The sequence below is a fragment of the Thermobia domestica genome, chromosome 7 (genome assembly GCF_964235325.1).
Source record: "Thermobia domestica chromosome 7, izTheDome1.hap1.1, whole genome shotgun sequence".
Classification (NCBI taxonomy): domain Eukaryota; kingdom Metazoa; phylum Arthropoda; class Insecta; order Zygentoma; family Lepismatidae; genus Thermobia; species Thermobia domestica.
Window position 1 is genome coordinate 123448607 of NC_137460.1, and position 13066 is coordinate 123461672.

Consider the following 13066-nt stretch of genomic DNA (forward strand, 5'->3'; position numbering starts at 1 on the left):
GGATAATATAGAGGTAACGGATACTATCCGCATGATGGATAACGGATGTCAGATAATATCCGGATAATGGATTTATCCGGATAATTTATAAAATTAAGATAACGGATAATATCTGGATAATAGAACATTCGGATAACTGATTACATCCGGATGACGAATAAAGGATAGTATCCGGATAAAGTATGTGGTTTGAAAAAGACAATATAGGAGAGAGACTTATCAATGCTTTCTCCTCATGGAGTTATTAAAAGACGATCATCGGGCAGTGGTCTTTACCATTGAAAGATATTGCTTCTTAAAATGTTTCCTAGTAACTTCCAATTTTCTTGTACTTGTTGAGCGCGGTGGCTAATGGTAGACCGCTTACTTTGGCGCGTGGGGTCCTTATTGTTTCGATCCCCGGCCAAATAAGTTTGCGGTGGACAAGATCGTATCCGTAGCTTCTCTCAGGGTACTCCCGCTTCTTGCCACTTTTCACTCCATCAATTCTTCTATTATCATTGACTTGCTTTAATCATTCGACACGGCAGCTCAGTGGTAGAGCGCTTCCTCTTTTGCGTGGGGTCCTATTGTTTTGATCACCACCCAAGGAAATTTGTAGTGGACAATATCATATCCGTGGTTTTTCTCAGGGTACTCCCACTTCTTCCCACTTTTCATTCCACAAATTCCTATATTATTATTGACTGGCTTTAATCATTGCGCTCGGTGGCACAGTGGTATAGCGCTTCCTCTGGTGGACCAATTAACATTGAGGTGGATGAGATCGTATCCGTGGGTTTTCTCAGGGTACTCCCGATTCTTCCTACTCTTCATTCCACCAATTTCTGTATTATCATTAACTTGTTTTAATCATTGGGAGCGGTGGCTCAGTGGTAGAGCGCTTCCTCTGGTGCGTGGGGTCCTTATTGTTTCGATCTCCAGTCAAGTAAGTTTGTTGTTGACAAGATCGTCTTCGTGGTTTTTCTCAGGGTACTCCCGCTTCTTCACACTTTCCATTCCACCAACTTCTCTATTAGCATTGACGCTTTAATCGTTGGGCGCGATAGCGCAGTGGTAGAGCTCTATCTCTGGTGCATGGGGTCCTTATTGTTTCGATTCCCGGCCTAGTAAGTTTGTGGTGGACAAGGTCGTATTCGTGGGTCTTCCCAGGTACTCTCGCTTCCTCCCACATTTCATTCAACCAATTCTTCTATCATCATTGACTTGCTTTAATCATTGGAGAGGTCTTGGTCCCTTGAGGATTGCGGTGATGTAAGAAATCAGATTCGATCCTAAGCATTTGGGTTGTGATGTAAACCTTTGCTGTGGTTCAGTCTCAGTATTTTATTACGCGACATAAAACCATCCATACACCTATAAATGTTGTTCTATCTTGTGCAAGCAGGTATTGATTTTGAGCCAATTCGGAACCACATTTTTGGCGCTTTGAGGCCAGAAACCGATTTCGGGCATTACGTTGTCCTCAAACTACTAGGATCTTTTCAATGTTACCATCCGCGTCCAACAACCCCATGTTTAAAAGGGAAATAGAAAGGACTCGTGTCTAAAACTTCCGGACCCAGTTTCTTGAGGTTCAAGAGTAGGGATCGATTTCTGATATCACCATTGTGCTCAACGGATCAAAACCTTTGAAATGTCGCCAACGCCGTCCAATAACTTCATCTTTAACAGGTGAATAGAAGGGACCTGAGCCCATAACGTCAGGACCCCATTCCTTGAGCTTCGTGGTCTGAGCCTGATTTCTGACATTACTACTGCACTCAGGGGCAGTGGTTAGGGATGGGCACGAGCGAGTTCGAGTGTTTTTTTTTTAAACTTGATTCGACTCGAAACAGACATCTTTTAGCTAGACTCGGGAACTCGACTCGAAAAATTTCTTCTGACTCCACTCGAAACTGGACTCGAATTTGGATCGAGTTTCGAGTCGAGTCGAGCCAAATCGAGCCAAATCTTGTGTGTAGTTTCAAGTTCCTTTTTCACTTATTCTGCATAAACAATATAATTATTATCAATGTTGCTAATTCCACTACAGCTTATTATTATTATTATTATTATTATTATTATTATTATTATTATTATTATTATTATTATTATTATTATTATTATTATTATTATTAAATTCTGTAATTAAGCTTGAAAGATAGGCGGTTTCCATCTGAATACTAAAAACTAGTTAACTGCCGATTTCGGTAGTCGTGAAATCTAGGACACAAGGACATCGTTCACGAGGTTCTGGGTTTGAGTTCCGGAGGATCAAGTATTCGTGCTTGGGCCAAAATTTGTTAAAAGTTATAGCGTGCCAGGAAAACATGTTTAAAACTGTTCTGCCTGGGTCTACGGTTGTCAACGACTTGTGCGGCTTGGCTCACAGCTTATTTAATATCGAACAGAACCGAGAACCGAACCGGATGTGCACGAGTCGAGACACAATTTGTAAAATTCGAGTCGAATCGAGACTGCTCGTAAAAATCTTGATTCGACTCGAATGTCTCAAAACTCTTCACATATTTTTAACAATAGTTTTGAAGAAACTAACCACTCAGAAACAGTTATATATATATATATATATATATATATATATATATATATATATATATATATAACTGTTTCTGAGTGATTAGTTTCTTCAAAACTATTGTTAAAAATATGTGAAGAGTTTTGAGACATTCGAGTCGAATCAAGATTTTTACGAGCAGTCTCGATTCGACTCGAATTTTACAAATTGTGTCTCGACTCGTGCACATCCGGTTCGGTTCTCGGTTCGGTTCGATATTAAATAAGCTGTGAGCCAAGCCGCAGAAGTCGTTGAGTTTTAAACAGTTTTAAACAGTTTATATATATATATATATATATATATATATATATATATATATATATATATATATATATATATATATATATATATATATATATATATATATATATATATATATATATATATATATATATATATATATATATATATTATACAGGTGCGGATCCAAGGGGAGCTACAGCCCTCTTGACACTCAGGTATACACTGGATAAAATAGGCTTCAATCCTCCTTTACACTGGATAAAGCGGCAAACAGTGATTTAGTCGCTCCCTTGATCATATCCTGGATCCGGGGCTTTAAGGGTTCATAGCTGTAAAACTATGGGACCTATCGTTAGTGATGCGCACGAGACGAGTCGAGACAGAATTTTCCTGACAAATTTCGAGTCGAGACACAGCTCTTGCAATAAAAAAGAATACATTTTTCGAGTCGAGACATCACTTTTACAGCACATTTTCGAGACGAGAAAGCCTCAAATCTTGTCTCGTGCGCATCCCTACCTATCGTAGTCGGGTTAAGACTTCACTTAGAAACTAATATGTGCGCTATCCAAAAATACAATGTTTCAGAATCTAGAGTACACATGCGACAATTTTTAGAGAGGAACTTTGGCTATGTGCATATAATTTGAAGTACTCACCAAATACCTGTATAAAAATTGTTGCAGAAGTATGTTAGAATTCTAAAATATGGATATTTGGCCAGCGCACGTACTAGTTCCTAAATAAGGTCTTGACCGTACTACGGTAGGTCGCCTAGTTTTGGAGCTATGGACCTTTAAAGTTCATTTCTTCATGTTTTTGGCAGCCTATAACTCCGAAATTAAGCATTTGTGCGCCCAGGTTTGTTATTACCTTTTGTCTTATCTTGGTGTCAGGAACAGTATTTCTTCCAGATATGTTTTTGGGGCACTGCCCCCCTCTCGGAGCTTTGAGAGTGCCCCCGGAGGAGACCAAAATATTACGTCTATAATACAATAATAAATAGAATAGTACCAGCAGTGCCCCTTCCCCCACCCTGAACATTTTTTCTGAAAGAACAACTGGTCAGGAATCTCCTTGCATTTTTTAAATGGAGTATCGCATCGCAGTTTGCAGTGCAAATGAGAATGCAATGCAGCGCAAACATGGAAATGCAACATTGCATTTACATGTTTGCACTGCAAATTGAAAAATGTATTGCAAATTGCGATACATCTTTGTGTCTTAAATTACTACATAAGCTAAAATAAGGAGCAAGTTAAAAATATATTACTATTATTTCAAGAAACTTCCCCCGACTTGAAGGGTCAGTTATTGCAAGAAAAAATGCCTCGACTTTGAATTACAATAGTTTTCCACTTTTGTATTTCCTTCCCTTTGTCAGTTCATTGTTACTGGGTCATTCTCCAGATCTTCTCAGGTTTCGGGTGATTATCCTTGTTTCTGAGCGTGTAATAATAAAAAAAATGTTCCTTGAAGAAAAGGCGCATTGGCAGCAGATTGGACCTAGCCGATATATGGTATATATAGCATGATTGTGGGTTGGTTAGTAAAACGCAGAAGTGCGTACAGTAGATCAATAAAACAGTAACGGTATTCTTCAATGCCAAAAATACAGTATAGGAAATTACTCATCTTTATCTCTCTTTTCTTTTTGCTTTCCATTTGAAGTACTGATATACCTGATACCCATTTACGTTCCTTGTTAAAAACAACATATGTTTTAGCAAGATTTCTTCTTGGGAGACGCCGCGAACCTCAAAAAACATCCCGAACAAATGGACTCTCTCTTTCTGTGTGTGTTTGAACCAATGAGTTGTTTTTCCTAAACCTAATTGTTGAATTTGCCGCTGTGGTAAAACTATTTCGCTCAATTTGACAAATAATATAATAAAATATAATACTTATCCAGCAATGAGCGTGGATTGCAAGGAAAAGCAGTGAACTCTAAAGTACCCCTGTAGCAGGGGCGGATCCAGAACGGACTTCTGGGGGGGGCGTGGATTGTAATACTGCTACTTAGCTAGTTTTAAGAGCTCCAAATTTTGGGATGGGTTTTATTTATATATAAAATAAGAAAGCTTCCTCTTCCGTGGGAGGGGGGCGATTGCCCCGATCGCTCCCTGGATCCGTGTCTGCCCTATAGCCTCTCCTCGAAATTAAATGCATTGATCTATTATTTCCAATTCGAAGTCATTTTCGCTTCCATGTTAATGGTGACGGAGTTCTTGTTCTTTGTATCTCTGTACTCAAGAAAATAATAATAATAATAATAATAATAATAATAATAATAATAATAATAATAATAATAATAATAATAATAAAGCATCTGAATAATAACGATATTTTTAACCCCCCTTCTTTAAACTTTCTGTGTATTTCTCTGAATCTGGATATGTTGTTTTATAGTGTATAATACAAAAAGGCTTCAAACAGCAATCAGGCAAAAATTATTTGTGTAAAAGACACAAACGCCTTATCAGTGGCTCTGCAAAGAAGTACTAAACAACTGACGTTGTTTCTGCTTGCCTTTAAACATAATGTTACGGTTTACAAGGCACAGACAAAAGTAGAGAGCAACGTGAAATTTCGCCTAAGGGCACCTTCGTTGCTAAACTGAAGACTAGCACTCTGTCAACATATTGCATAGCTATCAATAAGTCACACTCAAAGGTTCTCTCCAAACGTTTTGGTATAACAGGTTAATCAAACTACGCTGTTGTAGGTAAGGGATGAGACTCTGAATGACCGATAAGTGTTGGAGTTCAGAGCCGTAGCTAGAAATTTCGTTGCCCGGGGCGAAGTAGAATTCGGCGTCCCCCGACACTCACCTTACCAAACTTTGACTTTTTCTTTCTGTGCTTTTATTTTTAACATATAAGAGAAACACCTTTTTGTTGTTATGCTACGCTGTTTTTTCTTTTTTATCAAGCCGCTTAGACAGACCATTGCAACAGCCAAAAGCGATCGTTATGTATTCTTTAACAAATAAGAGCCACTCTCAAGAGGCTTATTTTAGACCTGCTGCTAAACTTGCCAAACTACCTTGTATACAAATCCATTTGGAGAATAATTATGAAAAAAGCATGGAGTCGATTCTCCTACGTCAGGACGACCATGTTAGACATGGAGTTGCTGGACGCGAGTGGTAGCGTTGGAAAGGCCCGGGTCCCCTCAGTGCAGTAGTAATGTCAGAAGTCTGGCCCAGGCCACGCAACTCAAGGAATGGGGTCCTGACGTTATGGATTCGGGTCCCTTCTATTCACCTATTAAAGATGAAGTTGTTGGACGGCGTTGGCGGCATTTAAAAGGTTTTGATCCGTTGAGCACAATTGTGATGTCAGAAGTCGATCCCTAAACTTGAACGTCAAGAAACTGGGTCCGGAAGTTTTAGACACGGGCTCTTTCTATTCCCCTTTTAAACATGGGGTTGTTGGACGCGGATGGTAACATTGGAAAGATCCTAGTCGTTTGAAAACAGCGTAATGTCTGAAGTCAGTTCTTGGCCTCAAAGCGCCAAAAATGAGGTTCCGCATTGGCTCAATATCAATACCTGGTTGCGTAAGATAGAACAACATTTATAGCTGTATGGATGGTTTTACCTCGCGTAATAAAATACTGAGACTGAACCACAGCAAAGGTTTACATCACAACCTAAATGCTTGGGACCGAATCTGATTTCTGACATCACCGCAATGCTCAAGGGACCAAGGCATCTCCAATGATTAAAGCAAGTCAATGATGATAGAAGAATTGGTTGAATGAAAAGTGGCAAAAAGCGGGAGTACCCTGAGAAAACCTACGGATACGATCTTGTCCAACGCAAACTTCCTTGCCCGGGGATCGAAACAATAAAGACCACACGCACCAGCGTAAGCGGTTTACCATTGAGCTCCACAACAAGAACAAGAAAATTGGAAGTTATTTGGAAATATTTTAGAAGCAATATCTTTCAATGGTAAAGACCACTGCCCGATGATCCTGTTTTAATAACTCCATGAGCAGAAAGGACTGATATGTCCCTCTCCTATATGGTATTTTTCAAACCATATACTTTATCTGGAATATTATCCTTTATTCTTCAATTCATGAATTGTTTGAGGTTGAAGTGAGCGTAAATGTTTTCATACTTAGGAGTCTGGATATGCAAACCTGCTTACCGTGGGGATTTACTTCTGTGAAATTTGGTCCATGAAGTTATACAAAAACCGGTAAAATAAGGAACGTTAACATTCTTACAATGAGAACAGATTTCAATTCCCGGTGGGAGTTAGCGTACGCACGACTTTATCCTGGGAGACCCGGGTTCGATTCCCGGTGGGAGCTCATGTGTTTCGTATTCCATGTTAATCAGTAGGTCCACGTCTCCTATAGCCACGCTGCTGACCGGGCAGTTAAACTCAAAATCACAATCACCACCACACGGCGGGAGTTTACATGGTTCGGGTTTTACGTTAATCAATATGTCCACGTCATATATGGTCTTGCTGTTGAAAGAGACGTTAAACTCCAAATCAACTCAACTCATTAAGATAAGAGTTCTGAGTTTAATACCAACTTGAAACCATACGTTCAAAGCAAAAATTGAAATAAAATGAAATCTTTATGTTTAACGTCCCATGGTTATGCCGGTTAGGCTAAAGGAGACGGTGATAATGAGAAAGGAGTGAAATGGTGGAATGAAGAAAGTAGGAGGAAACGGGAGAACCCCGAGAAAACCCACCAGCACGGCGTTTGTCCACCACAAAGCCCAAACGGCGCGAGCTGGGATCGAATTAGGGACCCGAAGCACCGGAGGTGAACGCTCTACCACTAAACCACCACACCCCCCAAAATGAAAATTATTCATGCTTCTGATAACTATATAAAAATGGAGAGGGAGAGAGAGAGAATAAATATGGTTGTATTTTTCATAGGGCCAAAGTGGCTTAGTGGTAGAACGTTCACCTCTGGTGCATGGTGTCCTTGGTTCGATCCCAGCTTGCACAAAGTCAGATTTGTGGTGAAGAAACACCGTGTGCGTTCGTTTCTTCAGGATTCTCCTGTTTCCTCCTACCTACATCGTTGCACAATTTTCGTTCACTTCTCATCATCACTGTCTCCTTTGCCTAGCCGACATAAGCATGGGACGTCAAACTTAATTTAATTTCATTTCATTGAAAAAATTACTGTAATTCATAATCTGCATCTTTATAAAGCAACTTTAACAATCATATGGATGTATAATGCTTAAATTGAATTAAATCGCAATTGCAGTAATCTGCAATATTTTAGGTTTCTCATTTATTTACATCAAATGTTTAGTTATTTGATACTTTATAGCAAAAATATTAACTGCTATATAAGACACTATTATATACCTGTGGCGTGGAAGACCCTGGTTTGATTCCAACGGGAGCTCACGTTTTTCGGTTTCTATGTTAATCAGTAGGTCCCGTCTCATATAGCCTCGCTGCTGAAAAGGGCGCTAAACTCTAAATCAACTCAACTCAATAATTATCTATACATTGAATTTAATAATAAGGAGGGAGGCCGAATAAAGAGGGAGACCTTAAAATTTAAAACGTAGGGTCAGTGTGAGTCAGAGAGGTCACGGGGGGTGGTGTGTCACAGTTAGTCACGTCCTGTTGACCCACGATCCACTGACCTACTCACAAATCTTGACCCAATTGACTCACTCCATCTCTGGACTGTACACACAGATAAAGCAGACATATATGTAATCTGACCTTACTTGGCCTTCACTAATTTAAGATAATCTACAAAAAATGAAAGAAAGCAATTTCAAACGCAAAAATATAGAAATGTATTTTCAACGGAACAAAAAAAAAAAAAAAAAAAAACGTAACAGCCAAGATTTGAACCCGAATTTCTGCAGTCAGCAAGCAGACGTCTTACCGACTTACCCACGGCATATCTTCCGACTTCTGGTTTTGAAACTTTATTTACACTGCGTGTGTTACCTAACAACGTTACGAGATGTCCTTACTGTCGTGTTAACACGCGTTCCGTAAATTTACGAAGTCGCTCTTTTAATCCAAAATCAATTCGACACACACACACATATACACACACACACACACACACACACACACATATATATATATATATATACAGACTGTCCCATAATTCGTGTGTAAACTTAAATTTCATAGTACTCAGAACTGGTAAAAGCTAGAACTGTGAAATTTGCAGGCAACTTAGAGGAAGGTCAGAAGTTTGGTTTGATAGCAAAACGAGATCGCGGGTGTTATTGTTGGCGGAGTTACAGGGTCTAAGGTCAAAATGCGATTTTTTCCTTATGGGATTTCAATGTTAAATAGTAGTCTCACATGCCATTTTTTTGAATATCCATCTCCGGTAGCAAAAATTGGTATATCGACATAAATTCTGATCCGAAACAATGTGATAACGAGAAATTTGGGCAATCGTGACCCGGTGACCTCTAGCAGGTCATCTGTGACCCTTGAAGGAAAAGCTCCCTTTTCAACAGCTTATTGCACACAACTAATTCAGTTGAAGATAATGTTAAAAACACATATGCACAAAGTATCTACTTAACATCCTTTTTAGCAAAACGAAGAGGTCAGCAATATCATCAGAGGTCAAAGGTCACGTAGTTAAAATGTCATATTTGATGTGTTAACAAATAAGAAACTGTGACATTGGAAATAATGCTTTGAAGTGCCATAGAACACATGCATAATGATCCTTCAAACGAGTGTGTATGGGCATAGGGAAAAGGTCATCATAAGAGGTCAAAGGTCACGCAGTTAAAATTTCATGTTTGATGTGTTAGCAACTATGAAACTGTGACGTTTGAAAAATGATTTGAGCTACCATGGAACACATGCATAAAGGTCCTTCGAATTTGTGTATATGGGCATAGGAAAATGGTCAACAATGTCATAAAAGGTCAAAGGTCACGCAGTTAAAATTTCATGTTTGAAGTGTTAACAAGTATGAAACTGTGATGTTGGAAATAAGGATTTGAGCTGCCACTGTACACATACAGAAAATATCTTCCAATTGGTGTGTGTGTGAGGTCAACAATAACGTAAAAGGTCAAAGGTCACGCAGGTAAAATTTCATGTTTGATGTGTCAGCAAGTATAAAACTGAGACGTTTGAAAAATGCTTTGTGCTACTACAGAAAACATGCATAAAGGTCCTTCGAATTGGTGTGTATGGGCATAGCAGAAAGGTCAACAATGTCATAAAGGGTCAAAGGCCACAAAGTTAAAATTTCATGTTTGATATGTTAGCAAGTATAAAACTGTGGCGTTTTAAATACGGATTTGAGCTTCCATAAAACACATGCAGAAATTTCCTTCCAAGGGGTGCACATGACCATAATGAAAAGGTCAATATTGCCATAAGGTGAAGAAGCCTAATTTTGTAATTCAAATGCTGCAGGCAATGGTAGGTATGTTTCTGTGATGTTTAAAACAATGAATTGAACATAGTATTAGTCCCACCTTTTGTTAATTATTTAGCTTTGCAAAACTGCATTCTAAATGTTTTTTTTTCTCATTGAAACATATTAATAGCTATTTACTGCACAGAAATATGTGAAATATTGTCTTACGTGTACAACAAACACTGACTTCATTGTAGACTGTAAATCTTTTTAGTACTTTGCAATTTATTCCACGTGATCTCCGTGATGTGCTAAACTTAAGTTCACTCTGTATATAAGTGTCTTTGTGAAGATTTTTTTAAAGAGTGTCTGGGGTTATCTGTTCAACGGCACGCTGTATCGATCGTCGAAGTTCTTCAAGTGTTACTGAAGGAGTTTTATAAACTTGTTGCTTAAGAAAGCCCCATAGAAAGAAGTCGCTTGGGGTTAGATCAGGACTTCCAGCTGGCCACTCAACATCAGAAACTATACTTATTAAACGGTTTCCAAACCTTCCTCTTAAAATTTGCAATGTTGCCCTAGTACGATGTGCTGGAGCACCATCCTGTTGAAACCACATATCATTGTGTGGATCAAGTTCATGGAAAAGAAATTCTCGCGACATATTTTGGTATGTAAGTTGATTAACGTTTCCTTCGAAGAAAAACGGCCCTATTAGACCAGTTGCTGTTAGTCCCATCCACACCATAATACCCCTTTGATTTGCACAGCGTTTAATTCTTTCCGCCGGTGGACTGGGTCCCAAGAACCGTTCATGTGACGAAGACACTGGTCCATTAAAAAAACAGCTTCATCTGACATTATAAGTTGAAATAAAAATATGGGATTTTCATTTAATTTGTCTATCAACCAGTTACAAAATAAAATTCTGGCACCGGAATAATCATCATGTAATTTATTTAGAATCTTCATACTGTACGCCTTAACCTCAAGCACACGCAATATCCTACTCAGCGAACTTCTTTTAACGTTGGATGCATCATTCCGGCGACGGATTGATTTTCTTGGTGAATTAAGCATAGAACGAACTACTTTGCGTTTAGTATCCTCGGTAGAGATCCTTACAGGTGGTCCTGCCTTTCGTTGTCGCTGAGAAAGATGTTCCTTTCTAAAACAGTTATTCCGAAACTGTTTGCAAAGATGAAGAATTTGGGTATTGTTTATTTTCACACCCCAGCGTGCAAACGCCTTTCTCCGCGTTTTTGTAACCTACTTCCTACTAAGAACTGTAGGCAAATCGGCACGTTGTTCCTTTGTTAGAATACCCACTGTGACTTACACAATTATATATACACACACACACACTTCCAAACACGTAGGCCTATGAGTATAGGGAAAATAAGAAATACAGCACCTTTTATTTTCTTACACACAATATTCCCAAATACTCAAGATTCACAAACTCATTTAATTTTAAGCTCAACTCCACACTCCACTGCCTCACTGTCTCTGTCCAACCAGATTATCATTCTATCAACACCAAACTACCCTTGTGAACGAAACAGACTGATTATTTGACGTGAGTTCAAAACATAAACAGGTCTTGTTTATGCTTCAGTCATGAAAGGGTATAAATAAACGATAAGAGTGCGTTTCTTCCTACATATGGGGAAGCAATTTATTTCCAGTGGAATTATTTTTATTTTCTCAATTTCCTGGGTAAGCCTCAAGGAAATATTAAGGCTGCCATATTTATTTTTCATGAGAATACGGGATTTTCAATACATTATCCATTTTTATATGAATACAAAGAAATAACGAACAATTTGTAGTACAGTCTGTTCTCAGGATTTTTTATTTTATTTTTGGAGAACTCCTGAGTGTTTTGCATTTACATGTGATATTTTCATTGGAAAATGCTACCCAAATAATATGTTTTTTAGAACCTAGACGAAAGGAAATCCTGCACCCATTATGCCCTAGAATGTCCTGCACACAATAGTGCCCATTCTATAATGACTTCCTAAAATTAAGTATTCTTGTTATTTAAAAGCAAAGATTTCCGAGAGCCCAAATACATATTCTTAATTTTATATACCATACCAACTAAATTAGTTCTCAAACATTGCCATCTCATACTTGGCAATATATGAACTATAAACATTTTATTTCGTGATCTTTGACCTTTTATGACACTGTTGACCATTAATTATGCATGCATTCCATGGGCGCCTTTTTGCATGTTTTCTATGGCAGGTCAAATCACTTTTCAAACGTCACACTTTCATCACTTGCTAACACAAACTATCATGTTTTAACTGCCTGACCTTTGGCCTTTTAGACATTGTTAACCTTTTTCTAAGTCCATGCACTCCCCTTGGAAGGACCTTTATCCATGTGTTCTATGCGAGCTCCAATTATTCTTTCTAACGTCACAGTTTCATACTTGTTAACACATCAAACATGACATTTTAACTGCGTGACCTTTGACCTTTTATGACATTGTTGAGCTTTTTGCTATGCCCATACACACCAATTGGAAAGACCTTTATGCATATTTTCTATGGCAGCTATGGCTCCCTTATTTCCAACATCACAGTTTCATACTTGCTGATACATCAAACATGAAATTTTAACTGCGTGACCTTTGACCTTTAAGTACGTTATTGATTTTTTTCCTGTGCCCATACATATCCGTTAGTAGGACCTTTCTGTATGTATTCTATGGCATTTCAAATCATTTTTCGAACGTCGCCGTTCCATATGTTCTAACACATCAAACGTGGTATTTTAACTACGTAACCTTTGAACTTTTATGACATTGTTGACCATTTTCCTATGCCCATATACACCAATTCGAAGAACCTTTATGCATGTGTTCCATGGTAGCTCAAATCATTTTTCAAA

General features: G+C 38.4%; 1 protein-coding gene across 1 annotated transcript; it reads right to left on the minus strand.

Annotated features, from left to right (window-relative positions):
• Nucleotides 1–10517: 10517 nt before the first annotated feature.
• LOC145689322 (uncharacterized) lies at nt 10518–10907 on the minus strand. Its single transcript, XM_081763464.1, has one exon. The coding sequence runs from the start codon at nt 10905–10907 to the stop codon at nt 10518–10520; it is 390 nt and encodes a 129-aa protein (XP_081619590.1).
• Nucleotides 10908–13066: the final 2159 nt, after the last annotated feature.